At 47.0% G+C, this 21,331-nt stretch overlaps 1 protein-coding gene across 1 annotated transcript; it reads left to right on the top strand.

The window, feature by feature from the left end:
* The first annotated feature begins 723 nt into the window (after window positions 1–723).
* On the top strand, window positions 724–20,111 carry TSPAN2 (tetraspanin 2). Its single transcript, XM_064636063.1, has 8 exons — window positions 724–904; window positions 2,787–2,889; window positions 14,090–14,187; window positions 14,972–15,046; window positions 15,577–15,678; window positions 16,881–16,955; window positions 17,696–17,779; window positions 19,444–20,111. Exons 1-8 carry the CDS (start codon window positions 836–838, stop codon window positions 19,507–19,509), a joined length of 672 nt encoding a protein of 223 aa, XP_064492133.1. The 5' UTR covers window positions 724–835; the 3' UTR covers window positions 19,510–20,111.
* Window positions 20,112–21,331: the final 1,220 nt, after the last annotated feature.

Below are 21,331 nucleotides of genomic sequence, written 5' to 3'. Positions count from 1 at the left end.
AGCGGTTGGAAAATTAACTTTAGGGGGCTTTAGTTTATGAGTGTGAGATAATGTCGAGGAGAACGGACATCAAACCCTCGGCGGTGCTCGCGATTTTGCGGGCGGCATCTGCGACATCCGAGTGTCACTGAACGCCCTGAGAACACGCGGGGTGCTCGGAGGGCTCCGACGAGCCGGGCGGGCACAGCCCCGGGCGGGCACGGCCCCGACAGCCCCGACAGCCCCGGGCACAGCCCCGACAGCCCCGGGCACAGCCCCGACAGCCCCGGGCGGGCACGGCCCCGACAGCCCCGGGCGGGCACGGCCCCGACAGCCCCGACAGCCCCGGGCACAGCCCCGGGCACAGCCCCGACAGCCCCGGGCGGGCACGGCCCCGACAGCCCCGACAGCCCCGGGCACAGCCCCGGGCGGGCACGGCCCCGACAGCCCCGACAGCCCCGGGCACAGCCCCGGGCACAGCCCCGGGCACAGCCCCGACAGCCCCGGGCGGGCACGGCCCCGACAGCCCCGGGCGGGCACGGCCCCGACAGCCCCGGGCACGGCCCCGACAGCCCCGACAGCCCCGGGCGGGCACGGCCCCGACAGCCCCGACAGCCCCGGGCGGGCACGGCCCCGACAGCCCCGGGCGGGCACGGTCCCGACAGCCCCGGGCGCGCCCCCGCCGCTCCCCGGCCCCGCCCGGGAACTCCGGGCACAAAGTCCGCCCCGGGGCGGGCCCAGGTCGGCGGATCCGCCCGGGCAGCCCCGCCCGGCCCCGCACCTGCCCCCGGTGCCGCCCCGCCGGCGAGTCGGGGCCGATCCGCCTCGGGAGCTGCTGCCGGAGCCGGCGCCCGCCATGGGCGCGGGGCGCGGGGGGATGCGCTGCATCAAGATCCTGCTCTTCATCTTCAACCTGACCTTCTGGGTGAGCGCCGGGCCGGGCGGGGCCGGGCGGGGCCGGGGCACCTGCTGCGGGCGCTCCGGGACGCGGCCCCGGGCGGGGGGACCGGAGGGTGCCGGGGGAGGGGAGAGGGTGGGCGGCTCGGGCGGGGGTCCCTCCGAGCAGCTGAGCTGCCCGAAGCAGTGACAGCGCTCGGCCGGCGCTCCCGGCTTCTGCTCCCATGGAGACACAGCTCTTCCCGGGGAAGTAGCGATTCGATGTGAGATGACACCGCTGGGAAAAGGCAACCTGTGTCTTAACTGATAGTTTAAAGTAGTGGCCATTTCCCCGGCAACCGGAGAGCTGCAGGAGGAGGCTGGGAGAGGTTCTCCCTTTCACAGCATCACGGTGGGTTTTACTCCTGGCATTTCAAACAGCGAGCCAGCAGCTGCTGCGTTTACGAGTTCATCCTAAGAGAAAGTCCTCGCATCATCCCCGAGAAATTTAGGGAATGCTGTGCCCGTTCTCCCCTCATTGCACCTTTTCAATAGTCTCACAGTTCCCCAGCACAGCTGAATTCACACTTTCTTTTCTCTTTCACTTTCCCTCGCGCTCTGTCCTCCCTTCAGCTTTCCAGTTTTTCACGCTGGAAAACAATCAGCAGTGTCATCTTCTTAAACGTCTTTTTCTTTCCTTCTGATTCACTGGGTTCTTTTAAAAAGAAGTCACAAAGTAATCCTGTTCAGCCTCTCTGGAGCGAGCAGTTTTGGGCTTTTGTCTCCTTTATGCTTGAAGCACAGTTAAAGCAAATGCTGTTCCCTCTTGGTGACAGCGCTGCGCGCCCCGGGGACACAGTGCTGCTGTGCTCGAGCTGGAGGGGCAGAGTGATGCTGCCCAGCTGCAGCTGCAAGGCAGCAGAAGGACAAAGCTCTGTGTTATTTGTTTCTCAAAAGCGACAACTACTGTGTTTTGTTGTCCTGCCTTTTTTGCTGGGATGGAAGAAACCATCTCCTCAGCTGGCTGGGGCATTCAGCCCAAACTGCCCGCCTAAAGCTGAGCCCCTGCCTGGCAGGAAGGAGGTCCCCATGCTGTGACAGGGTGGCAGGGGACCCTCAGCTCTGCTAGGACACGTCTGTGAGGAAAGCCATGGTCCCACGCTCTCCAGCTGGGCACTCGCCCGCTTTCCTGGCTTGTGGAGACTGTGCCACACGGATCAAGTGCCAGGCAACGCAGGGCAGGTTAGAAATGCACCATGCCAGGCTGCCACGGCCATGGGAAGCAGCAGGTGTTTGGGAGCCTTGCCCAGGTTGTGCAGGAGCTACAGACCGAGGCTCTGGGCCTCCATCAGCACAGCAACAGGACACTGTGCCTGATCCTGTGGGATTCTGGAGCTGTCTGCCAGGATACCCACTGCTGCCTGGGAGGCTGATAATTTGTCTGGCCTGTGGTGGGGCTGAGACCACTGACTGTAGATTTTTCCCCTTAAACAACATGCTGTGACACTCCCTTGTGACCCGGTCTTGTTTGCATTAAAGGGAATTTTTCCTTCCGTTTGGCAGCATCCATCACTAGTTTCCAATATCTGTACTCCAAGATATTGTACGTGTAACAACCCTTTTACCTCCTGGTTCTGCTGGGGAGCTCCTGCCCGACTCCATTCCCTGTTGCAGTTCAGGCCAAGTTTTCATGACTAAATGACTTATCAGACTTGAGAGCCACTACTAAGTTCAGAATCACCCCTGCACTGAAGAGCTGAAACAAAGCAGCACGCTGCCCTGAAACAGGAATTTGTTGTTATCAGACGCTGGCAAGCGCTCCCTGAATTTTGTGCTGGGGGGGTTTCAGGAGAGCACAGGTGCCAGTGGCACCTCTCTGGTGCTCTCTGGCCGTGTGTCTGTGCAGTGCTGACTCTCTGTTTGTGTTGCAGCTGGCAGGACTGGCTGTCATTGCCTTCGGGCTGTGGCTGCGCTTCGGTGGGGCGATGGCAGACTTTGCTACAGACAAGAAGTCCCCGGAGTATTTCTTCCTGGGTAAGTTCCAGCGCGTGGGAGGACACAGCTGTCAGCCCTTGCTTCATCCTGGGGCAGGTGATGCACTGAATTCTATGAAGGTCAACAATTCCTGCCCTGAACTACCCAAAACTGGCCGTTCTGTGTGTGCCATGTGCGTGGTGGCTTTTGACTTCTCTCTGCCTGGCATCCACTTCCTTAGTCCAAACTAATCTCTTCTCTTGGATTTGATCCAGTCCTCACGTATCCTAAGTGAATTGTGCTAATACTCTCAGAATAGAAGGTGAGACAGGTCAGAGACTCGTGGGTTTCACCAATATATCCTTCCTTCTGTGCAGCTGCCAGCCAAGAAAACAACAGTGTCACTTCAGAATGTTCCCAGTGCCAGTGCAGCAGTTAAATTTTGCTCCCCAGTTCTCCCTGTGTCTCACTGGTCAGCACTGGTGTTACTTCATTCACATAGGCCCCAGTGTGACTGAAGTATCAGAGCAAATCCTTCCACTAATGAAAAGTCAAACTAAACTACCTGGTGTTCAGCCATCTCAGGAGGTGTTTGTCCAACCCAGGCAGGAATCAACTAGTTCCTCAAGTCCGCAGATCTGGTATTAGTCACTTCTAATTTTAGCATTTAAGATAATTTTTCTCTCCCTAGGATTTCCAGGCGGGTTTTCTGGAAATGCCACCTGTGTTATGTATCTATAGACACCCTTAAATAGCAGCTGTCTGGGACTGCCAGCAACTGCATTTCTCTGCCACTGGCAACTGTAACATGTCCTTACAGCAGAAAAGTCAGGGGTTTTTTTCTGTTTAATTCATCACCCCTGGAGACTGACTCAGTAAAATCCAGTTGGTACAAACATTTTTGCCATCTCCAAATGCCAGGTGTGAGTGAATTCCCAGCCCTGCCGTGTCCATCGAGCCACTCTGACAGGGTGGAAGGACTGGGAGTTGGCCCGAGGTGTCCTGCAGTCAGTCACCCATCACTGCAACATTGTGCAGTTGCTTTAAATACCCCCATTCTCTTAGTGGAGGCCTTGACTCAGATCCACCACAGTCCCAACCCAAGCCTCTCTAACATATGCAGCCAGGCTGGAGACACAGAGCTGGCTGTACAGCACTGGGGGAATAGATGGGGAGAATGTGATGTCCAGCAAAGTTTCCATGTGATTTTTGTGAGGCTGAATAAAACCATTCAGACAAAAATGTTGTTTGGGACCTGAGGGTTATTGTAAAATACCCTGTAGCATCTCCACTGACACAGAGAGGCAGGAAATATGATTTAGTTTTTCTCTTACATCTGAGCTGCTATGACAGCAGCATATTAGATCACCAACTTCATTTCCAGATCCAGTTTATACCTGCTGAACTTCCTGTGCTGTGTGCTGGAATGGTTCCCTGCCTCATCCACTTATGTTTGTCCCAGGAGAGCAAACAAGACAGAAAGATGTTCTGACCTTCAGAATCAAGTGCTGTTGGTTTGTTGGAAGCCAGAAATTAATACATCCTGTGCTGTGAATAAGCACCACAGTGCAGACTGTAACACACTGTGTAAACAAGATATTCTCTGGTGCATGTGCATTCAAATCTGCTCCTGTCCTAAATAGGAATTACAAAAGTTGTTCAAAGCTGTTAATTTTGGGAAGTCCTGGGGAACCTTCTTGTAAAAGTTTCATCACAGACCATGACACTGAGCTATTGGGCTGCCACATGTATTTATAGAGCTGTCTGCTGAAATATGTAACTGCAAGCAGGGGAAGTGCTGAGGAACAGGGCACAGAGATGTTGAGAATTCTTTTAAACTTGCACTTTGGACTGAATTCTAAAGCGAAGGGTTTGCCCTTTTTTGTAATAGGCACTGGACAGAGCAGTCCTGTGAGAGAAAACCAGAGTTTTTTGCTGCCCTCCCTCATTACAAATCATGTTAAACGCTGCTGTGACTTCTGAGCATCTGATGGGGCAGCTGTGCTGGGGCTGGGAACAGTCTGGGACTAAGTGGTAAAAGAACAGTGATAAGTTCAGTTACAGTGGGTTTTGCAGCAGACAAAGCTGCACTTGATGGTCCTGCTGAAGAGCTTTGCCTCTCTAGATTTCAGCTTGGAGTCCCCCTTGCCAGTTGTGTGTTGGGCCTTTCTCAGAGTCTGTGGGGCTGTTTTTGTTTGGCTCTGTTTGCTCTGTGACATGCATCCTGGCTGACAGCCAGGGCTCTGCACAGGAATTCTTAGTATGGAACACTGTGCAGCACGAAGGGAGCAGCTGCCCTGAGGGCTGGAGGAGAAAGCCCTCTTAAGCAGTATGACTTAAAATATAAGTATATAGCTAAATATCTAAGAGTAATTTCTTTGTCTCTGTTGCCCTGACTGCTTCTCTGGCTGCCTTGTGATAACCCAAGCCCCTGTGATCACATCAGCTTTGTGCCAGTGCTTGGAACAACAGTGCAGGTGCATTCAGAGTTTGCTTTGTGGACTGAAACACTGTCCAGAATCACCATCTTCTAGAAAACATTTAATTTTCTTTCTTCTAAAGAGCAGCATATTCTGCTCTTTCTGTACCTGGATTGAGCTGCCAGCCCGATCTAACCAGCTTCTCTCTTGTGCTTCCTTGTGATGTTTTTTTTCCTGGATCTGAAATGTTGTTTTAGTTTAAAATAATTGATAATTCTATCCTTGCATTTTCCATTAGGCCAGAATGAGTCTCCTTAAATAGCCTTGCTCTTTACCAGCAGTCCAGCTGCCTTTTCTGCCCCTGGAATAGTTCGGGCCATGACTTGGCAACGAGGCCTCTTCATCTTTTCCAGCCACTGAGATGTTTTTGTTGGTTGGAGAACAGCTTCCAGGCAGCAGTGCTGAGGGCAAGCACATATGTGTTCTTAGTTTTCTGTTGCTTGTGGTTTTGTGTTTGGTGATCCATATTCCCCACTGCAGCCTGCAGTTAAAATCCTACAACAGAGAGGGCTGGAGTTGGAACTCTTTGACCCACGCAGTCTCCATCCACTTTACCAGATGTATCTTACAGACTCCTAAAACTGGACATCCACTGCCTGCAGCTCCCCAGCTTTTGGAGTTTCTGCTACAGTGGGACAATATTTTTATGTTGCTCCATCTCATAGTACAGTTTTTGTGCCTGTGCTTCAAGTGGTGAGGCAAAACTGGAGCTTCCTTGTTTGACTGCCTGTCAGCTCTGGTACAGGTCACTCCTCTTGTAGCTGCACTGGAGAGAAAAAAGAATGAAAGGAAAAAGATAATTTCAGCAAAGGCCCATAGCTGGCAGTTACCTCTTTTATCTGAGTTGTCTGTGGCACTGCACTGATCAGATGGAGAAAAGATTGGTAGAATAAAGGGAATTCCTTGGATTGCTCAACCTTCTTGAGACTCCTGTACCAAGACTCTGGCAAGTGTTTTACTGGGCAGGAAAGTCTGCAGCAATCAGAAGGAAACAGAGATGCTTCTGTGAACCCAAGGTGTCAGCATTGCTGTCCCACAGTTGGTCCTTAACTAATTCCTTGTAGTGGTGCTGTTCTTAATTTTAAAAATACCTAAGGCACAGCAGTACAGACCAAGTGCTGCTGAGGACAAGTGGAGAATTTGTGAAGTAAAAACTGACACAGGGACTTTTTAAGGGTCTGTTCCAGGCCCCTTTTGTCCCCTCTCTGCTTTTGGTGGATGAAGGGCAAAGTCTGCTTTGGTTCCTTGGGCGACAGGAAGGACAAACCCTTTTTATCCCTAATAAATGAAGTGCAGAGGATCCCATCACTGCCAGCAGCAATAAAAATGAAGTGTATGTACTCAACAAGCCCCATCAGGAATGGTAACAAAACCTGATGAATGTGAATGAATCAATCTGGGTGACTCTTTCTCAGCCCTGAAACTCTGCTTTTCCTACCCAGCCAGAGCTCACAGCCCTTGTGCTGTGTTGTGTTCTCTGTTTCAGTTCCATGATCCAGTCTGTGGTCCAGGCACTCATCAGGGCCAAACCAGTTGTGGACAAAAGTTTCAGGGTGGCTGTGGCTTTTTCTTGGGGTCTGTGAGAGCACTGAGTGATCCTTCTGGCTTTGAAAGGTACAGTTAGATGGCACATGCCTTAGGATATGAAGTCATGTCTGGAGTTGAAGGATATTAGTAGTTTTTCTCCATAGTAGTGGATGCCCATACAAACAGGAGTTGGCCAGCAGTTAAATCCATGTAAACTGCAGTTCTCTGCTCCTGTGCCTCACTTTGTTCTAGTTCTATTCATGTATTTTGGACTCAAGCACTATATCCTTAGTCAACAGTATTTTTTCTCCTAAATCCATGACCTCTCAAACTCCCTCAGCCTTTAAAATGAGGGCTGTTGGCAAAGCAGCCTCTGTAAAAGGTGCAATACCACAAGGGGAGCATCAAGTGGTGTATTGGAGAGCCTTTTAGTCTGTACTTAAGACTTAAGCCATGAATTTGTCTTTCTTCCTATCATCTTGTGTTCTTCTGCTGTTCAGGAAGAGTGGTTTAGAAAAGGCTGATAGTGGCCCTGAGTGGAAAACGAAAGCTGCTGCACTGGAAATTGGCTTAAAAAATATGACAGCACCACTGCCACCCCCTGAGAAAACCTCCCTCAAAATGAAAGTTGCTCTGAAGTCTCTGTGCTGGGTCATAAAACCTCACAGCAGTTCCTAAGAGTCAGTATTCCCCCTGGCAAAATAAAAGCAAGAATAAAGGCAATTCTGACCAGACAAGCCAATTTAGCCTAATGGAACAATCCATCCATCTGCCTCGGGTGGTTTTATATTTGCAATGATGTTCAGGAGGCTGTTTTTTTAATTAATCACTTAAGCATGATAATGCACTTTTTGCTTTTTGCCTATTAAATTGTGCTCCTGGGTGACTTCTGCCACCCTCCTCTCTCTGCTGTAACTATCTAAAGCCAGTTCCACCCTGCAGCAGCAGCTGAACTCACAGTTACACCATTTCCTTCTCTGGCACACCCTCTTCTCCTCCCTTGACAGTGGCTGCCCCATCCCTGGAAGTGCCCAAGGCCAGGTTGGACAGGTTTTGGAACAACCTGGTCTAGTGGAAAGTGTCCCTGTCCATGGCAGGGGGTGGAACAAGATGAATTTTAAGATCCCTTCCACCCCAAAGCCTTCCATGATTCTGTGATTCCTTGCTGGAGCAGCACACTACACTCCAGGGATGCTCAGGCTTTTTTTTTTTCATACAAACTCTCTTTAAAAGGACCATCTGTGCTCTAGATGCCAATCTCTAAAGGGGCTTCTGGAAAACAACCAAACCAGTATAAACCATTACATCTCCAGGGAAATGTCCTTTGCAAGGGAATGCTGTGTTTCATTCTGACAGAGCTGTAAATACATTTGGAATGGCCACTCTTGAAGCCATTTAGAGGAAAGTGTTTTGTCTGCTGGAAAAAAATAAAACAGCAGCCAAAAACCTTTTTTGGGGTGTGTCAGTTCAAAAGCATCTCCAGAGAGGGTTTGGATTGAGCTGGCTCTTATATACACAGGATTATTCAGGGTGTCCTAATCTAGAGGGGATTGCAGAGAATCAGGAGAGGATTTCAGGATACCAAATGACTGAGTATTACAAGGGCAGATGAAATACAGTATCAACAAAGCAAAGTGACGCACGTGGTAACAGATAATGTGAGCAGAATAAACACTGACAGACCTGAAACAAGCTATAACCACACAGGAACATGATCTTAGACTCACTCTCAGTTGCTCCTGACAACCAACTGCCTTGTTCAGCTGCAGTCAAAGAGGCACATAAATGTCAGGAATCATTAAGAAAGGAAATGGGAATTCAATTGAAAAATCTTAATGTCATTTTGTACATCCCCAGTGCACTCAGTGTCCTGGTGCTCTCTGGTTCTGCTCAAAAAGGATGTAACAACACTAGAAAAAGTACTTAGATATTTGATGAGATTATGGTCCTTGTGTGCACTTTGAACAACTCCCATATGGGGAAGATTTTCACACATCATTAAGCTGTAGGATCCGTTGCCACAGGACTCTGTGAAGTTCAGCCACAATTGTGCAGGTGTGTTGGTTACACCTGATTTCAGTGCAGTTGGGTGGGGGGTGACAGGCACTGACAGAGCCTTTGGGAACAGCTTGGCTTAAGTGAATTTGGGATGTGGTTATTTAGGGTTGTGAGATGCACGTGAGCAAGAGGTAACACAGTGTTCTGTGGGAAAGGGGAGGAAGTGGACTGGGATGTTACATTACAGTGAGGCTGCTTTTAAATTGAAATTCAGGATTTGTGCATCAGCAGAAGCCTGCAAACTGGCTGGTGTCTGTAATGCTTTTGTGGTTCCAGGAGGATTAACCACAAAATCCTCGTGGAATTCACACAAGACATTTATTCCTATACGTCCATTATGCTCCAATTAAGGGTTATGTTCCAATTCTCCAGAAATCCATCTTCCTTCAGAGGCCTCTGCAGCTTTCCTCCAGTTTTGTAAATGTATTTTATAGATAAATATACAATGGAAATGTCTAGTAACAAGCCTGTTTCAGAAACAGCCTTTTCTGCCAAGTGCCACACACACAACTGTCCCTGTCTGGCCAGTTATTTCCAACTCCTACGTGTGTTTCTCATATTTTCCAACTGTGTGTCTGTACTACAGGTTCCTTGGTGCTCTCCCCAGGGCTCGAGAGCCTCAGTGCTTCTGTGGAGGAGCACATCTACCTCCTGGGCTGGAAGGAACACACAACCTCAGGAAAATCCCTTCAAGTGCTGTCTGGGCTCTCGGGCTCCTGCCATCGCTGCCTCTGGGTCCCTCACCCCCAGAACAGAGCTGCTTGTTTTCTCAGTGGATTATGAACAGTTGGTGGTTTGTTCACTGTTATTTACTCAGCCAAAAAGAAGAAAAAAAAAAAAAAGGAGAATTATTTAAAATGGAAAGTGACCATAGCAGCCAGGTAAACAAGAAACCCATGTGAAATAAAGCCAGACAGAGACACTGTGTGTCTGTCTGCTCCTGCTCTTTGCAGGAGGCTCCAGGCAGGGATTTGTGTCTCAAAACCTTCAGTAGGATTTGGGGAAAAACAAACAAACAAACAAACAAACAAAAAGCAGCTCTGGGTGTGGGTTCTGTTCCAGACTCTGAAATTAGACCTCTACCAGCCTTGGCTGATCCTTCCCTCACTCTTGGCACACAGAAGGACACATTGCAGTCAGCAGCTATAAAATTCCATCCCTCTCTTCTACCTGGTCTAAAATGAGGGGATTTTGCATCAGTGCTAATCACAGAGGTTTTGTTCATCCAGAAATAACACACAGAATATCCTCATTTCTTCTTGATGTGCTTCTTCACACCTGGAGATCCACTGTCTCCAAGTACAGCCCTAGAAGGGATATTGCCCATATCCAGAAGAGACAGAATCTTAGGGAAGAACTCTGTGCCATGAGCACAAATGCCAATCCAGAGATGTCTGCTGAGCTGTGGATTTGCCATTCTTCACTACAGGGAGCCACAGGATGTTCTGAGATTGCCAGATAACTTTTGAATTCCCCTTGTAACTGCAAAGCAGAGTCTGCTAGAGAACAGGAATCCCTCCTGTTGGAATTTTCACAGGGAATACCCCCATTTGACAATTTCCTTCCAGGAAATAATGATTTTCCCCGTGGGATGAATCAAAAGATCAACTATACAGAAAAGCTGCTGCTTTATTGCTTTCCAAATGTGTCCTTTGCAAAATGACACGATGGCTTTGCAAAGAACAATGGCTGAAGAAGGGGCTTTCCCCCCCACCATTACACTCACTATTTTATAGCCAGAAGGGAAATCAGTTTGTTATCAGGTGCTCTCTCACTTGACTCACTGCTAAAAGTGGAAGTCTTCATTTCTCTTCACAGCTATAAAAATCTCTCTGTGTGTGTGTGGGAGGGGTGTCTTAGCACAGCAAAACAAACAAACCACCACCCCAAACCCTCAATATTTCCTCACCAAAAAAAAAAAAAAGGCCAAGAGAATAGGCTCTGTCCAAAAACCCCCAGCCCTGTGACACTTTGTTCTTCATCCTCTTGTGGTTACAAAGAAGCCCCCATTTCCTCCAGAACCTCTCAGAGTCAGTGGTGCCCTGGCTGTGTCTGCTCAGATCAACCAATTTTCTGTTGGATTTGTGAGTGGATTTGACTCTTTGGAATGTGCCTCTTCATCCCTTTGCATTCAGGGGTTGAGAGTGACTTGTTTGTGGGTCCTGCAGGGAGGTATAATAGATGTTGCTGAGTTGGGGGCAGGTCCCTGCCATTGGGTCCAGCTTTGCCCTCCTCAGTTGAGTGTTCCTGCTCTCAGGATTCCCAGTCCTTCTGTTCTCTGCTCCTCTTTGGGCTGTGTGCTGCCAGCAACCTCAGAGACCAGTTCCACGTCAAACCCTCTCTCCTCTTCATTAGCAGACACAGATCAAAGTGCCCAAATTACAGGAAATGAACAGAGGCAAGAAGAAGTGAGAGGGAAATTTTCACACAGGCCACAAACACATTTGCTTCCTTTCTACCTTGTATTTTTTTTTGCCTTCTGCTGCACAAAAGGCTGCAGCTGGACAGTCTCCTCATCATTTTCCACCCACCAAAACAAGCTCTCTACCTTGACCTGACCCACACACCTCTTTCTGCCACGCTGTGCTCTGTGCTGAGCTGTTTTGTGTGCATTTCTAGCTCTCAGACAGGGTCCATTTTGTGCCTTATTTTGTTTCCCTGCCCTGCTGTAGATGCCAAGCTGGAGGCCACGCCAGGGCTTTGTGTTTTACAGTGGAAGTGCTTATGAATAGAAGCTGATTAAGGCTCTGCTTTCCATCCTGCTTTTTGGAAAGGGATGGGTTTTAGCAAAGCTTAGTTACTTCTGACACATGATACTATTGGATAACAATGTTTAACATTAAACCCACCAAATTTCTGGATTTGTGGGCTGAGGATGGCTCTCAGTGCTTGGTGGCTTTAGGTCAGGCTGTGGTTCTAAGGTGTATGTGCCAGAAATGGTCACCCTTTGCTTTTTCTTTTCTCTCTAGAGAGTCTCACTTTAGAGTTTAGGTCTCTTTTTATTCGGAATTTGAAGTGATCATGCCTACATTGCTGTGTACAGCCCACTAGGAAAAGAAATACTGCATCCCTGCCTCATATACTTACACCATCTAGGATGTTCCTGCATCCACTGCTTTGACATCCTTCCTGGAAGTCATCTTCCATTGAACATATCTGGATGTGGGTGCTGGGAAACCTCACAAGGCAAACTGAGAAATAACTTGAATTCCCTTTGAAATTTTTTTCGAGCTGCTCTTCGTGTGTCCCACAGAATCACAGAATATTCTGAGTTGGAAGGGACCCACAAGGATCATTGAGTCCAACTCCTGGCTGCAGGACAACCCCCAAATCACAAGTCTCATTGCTGTGTGAAAGATGACGTGTGTGTATATATAGCAGACAAGCAAAAAAAATATCTTTATTTTTGTGGAAATTTTAAGTGCCATCACTATTTTCCAGCTAGAAATAGCTCTCTTGAGCATCAGCAACTGGTGCTGAGAAAGGACAGAGTGGGATGAACTCTCCTGAGCAGGAGATGGAAGAAGGTGGTTTTAAAGTCTTGGCTGGCTGAGCTGTGGGGCTCAGCTTTGTTTAGTGAGTGGTGTGAGTTCTTCCTGTAACACGCCTTAAAAGGGAAGTTCTGATTGAGGTAGCGGTTCAGTTGTGACTCATGCCAGTGAAATGTTCAGGCTGTTTCTCTGACAAATGCAAATCCAGACTCCTAAGAGTGGTCTCACCCCCTCCCAGGCTCACAGAGCTTAGTCTTTCCTCGCTGGAAACGACCAAAAGAAATGGGAAGGCTCCTCTCCTCACTCTTTACTCTAAAATAGCTCTGCCAAGTGGCCTGATAAGTAATGACAGGGACTGGGGCAGGGAGTGACAGACAGAAAACAGCCCAGGAAACATCTTGGTAATTACACGGCGTTTGTCACCATGGAGATGTGAGGAAATGGCAGTGGTGGGGTTTGCCAGTCGAGCAGCAGGTTCTGCACCTGAGACAGGGGTTGTTGTTTTTTTTTTGTCTTTTCCAATTCATCTTCCACGAGGGCTGACCTTTCTCTCCTGAGCCATATATATCTTTGTGCATCAGTAAAAACCGGTGCTGTGAAGATGTGTGCAAGGATCAGCTTGAAGATGGCTCAGTCCTAGTAAGAGACAAGTTGCTGAATATTAAAAATCTAGAAAATACAGAGTGTGAACCGCCAGCACAGTCAGCGGTAGCATCCCACCAGCACCACCGATATTATAATTAATATGGCAAGGCCATATTAATTGCAATTGTTTCATTGCTATTTAGCAGAATTTATTTCTCAGCAGGAATCCCTGACCAACTGGGGCAGAGGGATGGAGGGGAAGAGAAGGATCACAATAACTGGGATAGAAACCTGGCTGATACAGAGGGACTGGACAGTGATGTGGCAGTTAATGGGCAGCAGGCAGAAGTTTGTGTAGCTGGATGCTCTGCACTTATATATTGATTATTTTTACATTTTTCTAGCAGCTGCAAACTGCCATTTGTAGGGCTTTCTACTCTGGGTTACACAAGGCCTGCTAACAGTAAATGCCAGCAGCTCTGCTAACCCTGGGTCAGATTTAAAATAATGTTTAAATTGGTAAATGAGCACAGTAAAGGCTCTCATTAAAGTTTCCACAGTCCAGGCTGGGAGCAAAGGCTTGCTGTGCCCTCTAGTGCACACAGCCAGCAGCTCCCTGTCCCCTCTCGGGGAAGACACAAGGGAAACTGTGCTCTGGTTTCCTTTTGTCCTAGATAAAGCCCATACAAAAAACCCCAAGCCATCTGTTGAATGTGAGTATTTTTAGTTTTACAGGTGGCAGAGATGAATGCCATTCCCCTCACCTTCATGGTTTAGTCCTGTCAAGTTCTGAACGTAGCCAGAGTCCCAAATGTTAACTGTGTGTGGGGCTACACTGACATCTCCCATGTTCCTGCAGCTCCACTGCTGCAGTGGAGCACATTTCCAGCCCCAGGCAGTTAAGAATGGGACAGTTTTGGGGGTTGTTGATATGACTAATCATTAATCATATCCTCAATCAATACAAATATCTCCAAGGGGTGTCAGAGGATGGTGCCAGACTCTTTTCAGTGGTGCCCACTGGCAGGACAAGGAACAACGGCCATAAACTAAAACAAGAAATTCCACCTCAACATGAGAAACCTTCTTAAATTCCTGCCTGCCTCTGATTTTCCACAGGGCTCTACGTGTTGGTGGGAGCAGGGGCCATCATGTCTGCAGTTGGATTTTTCGGGTGCTGTGGAGCAGCGCGGGAGTCTCAGTGCTTGCTTGGAGCAGTGAGTAAAGGGTTTCAAGGGCCTGGGATGGGCAGGAAAATCATTCAAAGCATTCAACATGTCATTAGTGGAAATATCTTTTTAATGTCCAAGACCTTTCAGGTCTTATGTCCTCTTCCTGGCTAACCCAGCTTCTCTGACCACCCTGCAGCTGCAGAGCTGTCACACATGAAGGATTCCCACCAGCACCACAGATATTATAATTAATATAGCAAGGCCATATTAATTGTAATTGTTTTATTGCTATTTAGCAGAATTTATTTCTCAGCAGGAATCCCTAACCAACTGGGGCAGAAGGATGGAGGGGAAGAGAAGGATCACAATAACTGGGATAGAAACCTGGCTGATACAGAGGGACTGGACAGTGATGTGGCAGTTAATGGACAGCAGGCAGAAGTTTGTGTAGCTGGATGCTCTGCACTTATATATTGATTATTTTTACATTTTTCTAGCAGCTGCAAACTGCCATTTGTAGGGCTTTCTACTCTGGGTTACACAAGGCCTGCTAACAGTAAATGCCAGCAGCTCTGCTAACCCTGGGTCAGATTTAAAATAATGTTTCCCTAGAATTACCTTTTATCTTTCCTGAAGCTCCACCTGAGCCACATCTTTGCCATTTTTCCTTTGTTCCCATATGACAAGGGATCTGACTCTGCACCTTTGCACAGCCCCAGCTCAGCAGCTTTGTTTCAGTGTGGGGTGTTGGGCTGGGCAAGGACGAGGGGCTGACTGGCAGCCCACAGGAACAAGGGATGTTCATTGACATTCTCTCCTTCCTCCACAGTTCTTTGCTTGCTTGTTGGTGATATTTGCAGCTGAGGTCACTGCTGGAGTATTTGCCTTTCTAGGCAAGAAGGTGGTAAGTACCAAAGAGCCTCTAATGTGCTAATGGGGCAGTTATGGATTCCAGTGCAGACTGACCTAGAGCATAGGGAAACTCTCTGACATTCTTTTCTGGAGTCAATGAGAGCTTGTTTTATCACAAGTCCAGAACAGGATGCAGTTTTTGCCCCCTTCTATTAAAGAAAATCTGTAGGTGTGATTCCACCTTCCATCCACAAGGAACATCAAGTGTGGAAAGAGGGCATTGCTTAGGAAAAGGGCAAACAAATTCAGGCACTGAACTTCCCCACCTAACAGTGTTTAACCAAAACAGAATACAGCCCATGAGCATTCTGACCCTCTGAATGCCACCAGGCCACAAAACCTCCTGTCTTTCCAGTCCTGAACCTGTTTATCAGGCACAATTTCACGGAATCATAGAATCATAGAATCATAGAATCATAGAATCATAGAATCAGCTGGAGGTTGATGACAGAAGCTGGAAGTTTGCACTGCATTGGGGATAAGACTGATTTGGCAGTCACTTGGAAAGTCTGATTTCTGCAGGCAATACAGGAGGCCCAGAAGATCTATGAAGATGCTTATGATGATTATATGAAAAACCCAGTGGGGAAGGTCAACAGTACCATCTATCGCTACCACGTGGCTGTGAGTACCCAACTCTGTCACCTCCCTGCTGCTCCACTGTCACATCACCCACTAGAATCCAGAATTCCTCCCACTGAGGTATGGAAGAATGGAACTGAGTGTACTTAAAATGGAGCCAGAGGCTCACAACCCTGAGAGTTTCCTGAGGTCTCTGTCAGAGTTCTGGTTTTTGGATCTCTACTTTTAAAAGTGCAACTGGCCAGGCTTTGAAATTCCTGATGCTTCTGGTCTTGGCTGTGCAGAAGATATGACTGTTATGGCCCTTTTGGGTATTGAAATCCAGGAAAAAATACTCACAAATGCAGAGAGAAGGAGAAATGTCTGAATCCTCTGCATTTGTCATAGAGAAAACAGTGACCTGTGTCCCAGGACGTACAGTGTGGCAGATCCTGTCACTGGCTGAACCAAGTAGGAAAAGAACCAAAAGTCCATGTGTGACACAGTTCAGGCCACCCAAAAAGTGAGTGTCTGAATCAGTTAGAACCTGTGAGTGCCTCAATCCTACTTGTGTCTGTCCTGTATCTCCACTGCCTCCCACAGAGATCAAGCCCGAGCTTTGTTGCTCCTCACAGCAATTCCCACGTTCTTTAGAACAAACATTTCACAACCTCAGACCCTTTTGTCCTTCTCCCATAGCCGTTATTTCTGACCCAAAGAGGAATTCCAAGCATTTTCTGGGAGATAGGCAAACAGGAAAAACAAACCCTCTGAAACACTGATTTATTACTGTCTCCAAACCCAGCACGATGTTGTGTCAGAAATAAAATTCCAGCATTCTGTGCTGCAGCTTTTGTGCATTGCCCATAATTCTGTATGTGATACTTGACCTTTCTGCTTTCTCCCTTCAACAGCTCCTGTTTCCTTGTAAGCCAGGGATCAGCTTCTCCCAGATCCACTTGTTTGCTTTGTTATGAGATACTGTAATAAAAATCCCTTCTGGACATTGTTGTTAATACAACTTTGCCTGTTTGCTGTGGCCTCAGACAACCGAAACTCCTTTTTGAGAATTTCGTCCCACATAGTTGGAACTCTACCAGAGGCAGTGGTTAATACAGAGAATAAAATTATTATTTGATCTGTATTGCTTCTATTTTTTAGTTATTTATTGTCTCACTTTCAGTTTGAAAGTAGTAACTGACTTTCAGTATGAAGCAGTCTGTGGTTTCCCCCTCTTTGATTCTTCATCTCTCTCTCTCCTTTAGCTCCAATGCTGTGGGAAAGGTAACGTGGAACAACAAGTGGGATTACCCTGTCCAGAGAATATCCAGCTGCCAAAGGTAAGAGTCCTCTGTCCTGGTAGTTCTAATCACTTTTTCATGCCAATTGTTTAGTAAAATTGGAGACATTCTATAACTAAAAGAAAGGAAGAACTTCCCTTTTTTCACCTTGCGATTTCCAGCGTGGAATTCCCTTTGACAGGGAGCGGCCTGGAGGCAGAAATAAGTTGGAGGTCGTATTGAGCTCAGTTCTGAAGGCTGTTTGTGGCATCCCACAGTAGCTGAGACAATATTACATCATCTGAAGGGAAAAGGGAGCAGGAGATAACAGGACAGGATCCCAAATGAAGGGCCCCATGGGGGCTGAATTTTGGCAAGTGTTTGCCTTAGTCATGCCCGGAGCCTCCTGACTGGAAACTCTGTTGGGCCTAAGAAGGATATTTCTGTTATTTCTGTTTTTAAGGAATCTGTTTGTGAGCACAATGTCAAAATGAAGGTTTTGCATCAGTAGAAACCTCCTGATTTAGCATGGCCTGTTATATAAATGAGTTTAAATTTAGGGAGAACCGAGTGTAAGAAAAGTACTTGTGTCAGCCTGTACAGAGGGACAGATGTCTCACTAGAAAGGGGAATATGCTGTGAAAATTGTCTGACAAAACACAAGGCTCAGATGCAGGAATTAGGATGTTAACTGCAATATTTTTCGTATTTATCTGTTATTCTTTGAGAACAGTTGATGGAGTTGGTTGGAGCATATTTTTTCTAGGAGTAAAGAAGTCTTTCCATTTTGTTTTTAACAGAACTGCCTGGTTGAAATTCAGAATGTAATTGATACTAATCTGCATTTAGTTGGAATTGTTGGAATTGCAATTGCTGGCATCACAGTGAGTAAATCCATGTTTGCAAACCTCTGCTTGAGCCCAGTACCCTGTCCCTTACTTAAAGCTTTGTGGAAGGTGTTTTGCAGCAGCTGGTGAGATTCCAAAAAGGTGCAGCTTTTCTTATCACTTCCAGTGTGTCCTCTCTCTGGGAGTTGCCCACATCAGTGCAAGCAGACCTGTGTGACTGTGTTTTACCATTTTATGTCCCTAGACAAGGTCCAAAGCAATGGTAATCTTGTTTTGTTGTAATAGTAGGAATGTGGAATGCTCATGAACCAAACTGAAAAGCAAAAGGCCATAGAAGCACTTCATCTATCCCAAAACAACTGCAGACTGATGCTTTTAAATCCTTCAGGATCCATTCCTTAGTTTTCACAAGGAATAGAGAGTACCTACCCTTTGTAGAAGTGGTTTTCCAGGAACATGCTGGCTGTAGCTTTGGTTCAATGTGAAGGACAGTTTACAATCAGGTTTTCTAGGACAGAGCTGTGACCAACAGATGTCACCCTGATCCAGGGATACAGCAGGATGGTCGGGCTGCAGCTCACCAGGCTTTAGCAGAAAGAGTTTTCCAGCACATCTGTGCCTTTATTTCCTTCAGGCTCAGACACCAGCAGCACAAGCAGCCTGAATGTTAGTAAAGGAACAGCCCTTTAGGTGCTCTGAAGAGCAGGAGGTTCATGGGCTTATGTGGACACTTAAAAGCAGCTGAAGGGTTTCTGTAGGTACAGAAAGCACAGCAGGGTTAAACAGGCCTGGGATTTATATGAAACATGAAGGTGTACTCAGAATACAGCAGAGCAACGTGGGTGGGGCAGAGTTCAACAACCTCACTGCTCAGAACAAGGACATCTCCTGCATGGCTCCTACCTCAGATACACACAAATTATGGAGGGATAACAACCCCTGTGGCAGCAAAACCACGTCTGTACATTTTCCTGTGCTTGTTTCTGACACTTCATGGGGTGTGACAGCTCAGCTGGCTCCTTCCTTAAGGACCTGTGTGAGGAGGGAACATGAACCCAGTGGTTTAACTGCCCATCTCCCATCCTTAGCAATGAAGCCTCAGGAGGCAGCTGCAAACTGCTCTGGAGGATCAACCTGTGGCAAAAAAAGACATTTCTGGACACTCTGGCAACACTCACTGTTATCATTCCCTCTAGTTAACTGGCTCCCTGACATGAGCAGAGTTTTATATTTAATGTATAGTCTTGCTCTTGAGCTCACAGAGTGTTAATAGCTCAGCTTTGCCTGTGACACTGCAGTGCTCAGCACCAGCTCCAGGAACCTGGTCCCTCTGGAATCACTCAAACCTGGATAACATTCCACTTAGAAGCATTCTGCAACTCAGAGCCTTCTGCTGCAATACCAGGGAGAATACCAATAGCCACAGTTATTTAGTCTGTTAAATTTATGTTAATAATGTTTGGGGCAGTTTTGGTGGCCTTGACATTTAGAACAAAGAACAGCAAAACCAGCAGGAGCAGATAAAATCTTGGCTTTGAGGATCAGTGAAATCTCCTGCGTGTTGGTTGCCTGATGTTTTGGGGTTTGCAGACAGGAGCAGCCACTGCTCTGCCATGTGGACCTTCAGATTGTTCTGATATGCAGATTATTTTATCACTGTTTTGCAAGTGGATCCCTAAATCACATCCCTTCTCTTCTAGATCTTTGGCATGATATTCAGCATGGTTCTGTGCTGTGCCATCCGTAACACACGGGACATGATCTAAAACTGTCACGGCACAACTGGGTCCCAGGAGTTCCAGACTAAGCTTACAAGAAGTGCTCTTCTACCCAATTTAATAATTGTAATGCATTTTAATCAGTGTTTTAACATACTGAGAGGAAAATATCCCATTAGGTGATCAGGTGAATTGTATTAGTTGCAGTAAAACTGAAGTGAACAAAAAAAAAAGGGGGTTTAAAATGTCCTTTTTAATGAAAAATGCAAAAGGTTCATCTAAGACTAATTTGATTTTTAATGTTTGTATATGTGCAATTAAGAGTTTACACTTGTGTAAGCACATGCATATCTGCCCTTACAAATGTATATGCACGTGAGCAGGTCCCTGGATGTGCAGTACCTTGCCTAGGTAAGTATGTGCAAATGGAATATGTTGTGTGTGCATCCAGAGTCTCCCTGTGCAGGAATCTGCACATCCCACAGGGACACAGTGCTTGGAACCCTCTCACACTGAGCCCCTGTTTGACAAGAATTAGCAGAGGAACAAATGCCACTGTAAAAAGCAAGACCCACGATCCATTTTGTAACTGTTCTTTCCAAAGCCCAAACAGAGTAGAATTAATAAAATCGGACTTTATTTAAAAATAACTAATGCCTAAGGGCCTGCTCCAGCAAACTTTAATTCATGTGAGTAGACCCACTGACTTCACTGTCATGCAGAGACTGGATATTTATTTTTTTTTAGGACTGGACCCTTCATGCAAATGCAGAAAGCTCTGGGGGAGGAAACATGTCCAAGGAGATCCAGGCTAAGGGAAGAGGGGGAAAGAGGTGGGAAGCTGACAAGACAAGGCAGTCATTTGGGAGGAATTGCAGTGCAAAGTGTGCTTAAGCTTCCCAAGGAGCCTGAGATACACCAAAAAACCCAACTGTGAGTTAAAGGGGCCACTAAAATCCATATTCAGCAGCCCCTTTGTCCCAAAAGCCTCACTGTGGCTACGAACTGGTGCAGGAGTGGAGCCTAGACCCAGAAAAGCAGCCCCTTTTGTCAGATCTCTCTAGAATCTAACTGGCCTGTGGAAGCCAAACAAAGAGCGAAAACGGTCAGAAAAAAACACACAGCACTTTAAAAATCCTCAATTTCTGCTTCTGTGACTATCACAGCTTCCACAGGGCTCTTACCTCAACCTCTCACCCTTTCTTGTGGGTGCAAAGCAGGAAAGAAAGATGGGACATTTTTACAGAACCACAAAGTAAGGTTTCTTACCTTTAGATTGCATGTCAGGTATAAAAATTACACTGTGTGCTTGAAATACCTCAGGGCTTGCGTTTACATAGTTTGTTTCTATATTTTTATTTTTCTATTTGTCATATTTATTCATAAGAGAATGTTCCTTTTGAACCAGACTGGGAGGGAGAAAGGTTGTCTCGAGAAGGGGAAAATAAATTACAGCCAAGGCTCAGAATCTCTAAATTTTTGGCTTACTCGAGATAATTCACCATTTCAGAGAACAGCTTTTTGCTACCAATATCCCCATAGCAGCTCTGTCTCTCTGGTGATCACTAGTTCACATTTCTGATGCAGTTGTTCCACACACAATGGGGAGAAGTTCAGTTAAACTAGACATCATGGACCATTCTGATGAGCAAGAGCATTTACAAGTCCTGGGGGTCTTTATTTCACTGAATCACAGTGAAATGAAATGGGATTTCAGGAAACATGTGCATTCCAGTGCACATGTTTGTGTGGATTACACCCCCTTTATGACATTTATCTCGTGTTCCAAAAGAAACTCAAACTCCCATCACTTTTCTGTCACTTCAGGAATGGAAATAAGTGTTGCTGGTCCAAGTATCTGGTTGAATTG

This window comes from Pseudopipra pipra, chromosome 25 (assembly GCF_036250125.1).
Source record: "Pseudopipra pipra isolate bDixPip1 chromosome 25, bDixPip1.hap1, whole genome shotgun sequence".
Classification (NCBI taxonomy): Eukaryota; Metazoa; Chordata; class Aves; order Passeriformes; family Pipridae; genus Pseudopipra; species Pseudopipra pipra.
This window is presented reverse-complemented; position numbering and strand designations above follow the sequence as displayed.

Excerpts from the sequence above, each read along its gene's own strand:
- TSPAN2 (XM_064636063.1), top strand. The coding sequence starts at position 836 with ATGGGCGCGGGGCGCGGGGGGATGCGCTGCATCAAGATCCTGCTCTTC. Across the intron at positions 905-2,786 it reads TCTTCAACCTGACCTTCTGG|CTGGCAGGACTGGCTGTCAT; the intron begins GTGAGCGCCGGG and ends TTTGTGTTGCAG. Across the intron at positions 2,890-14,089 it reads CCCGGAGTATTTCTTCCTGG|GGCTCTACGTGTTGGTGGGA; the intron begins GTAAGTTCCAGC and ends GATTTTCCACAG.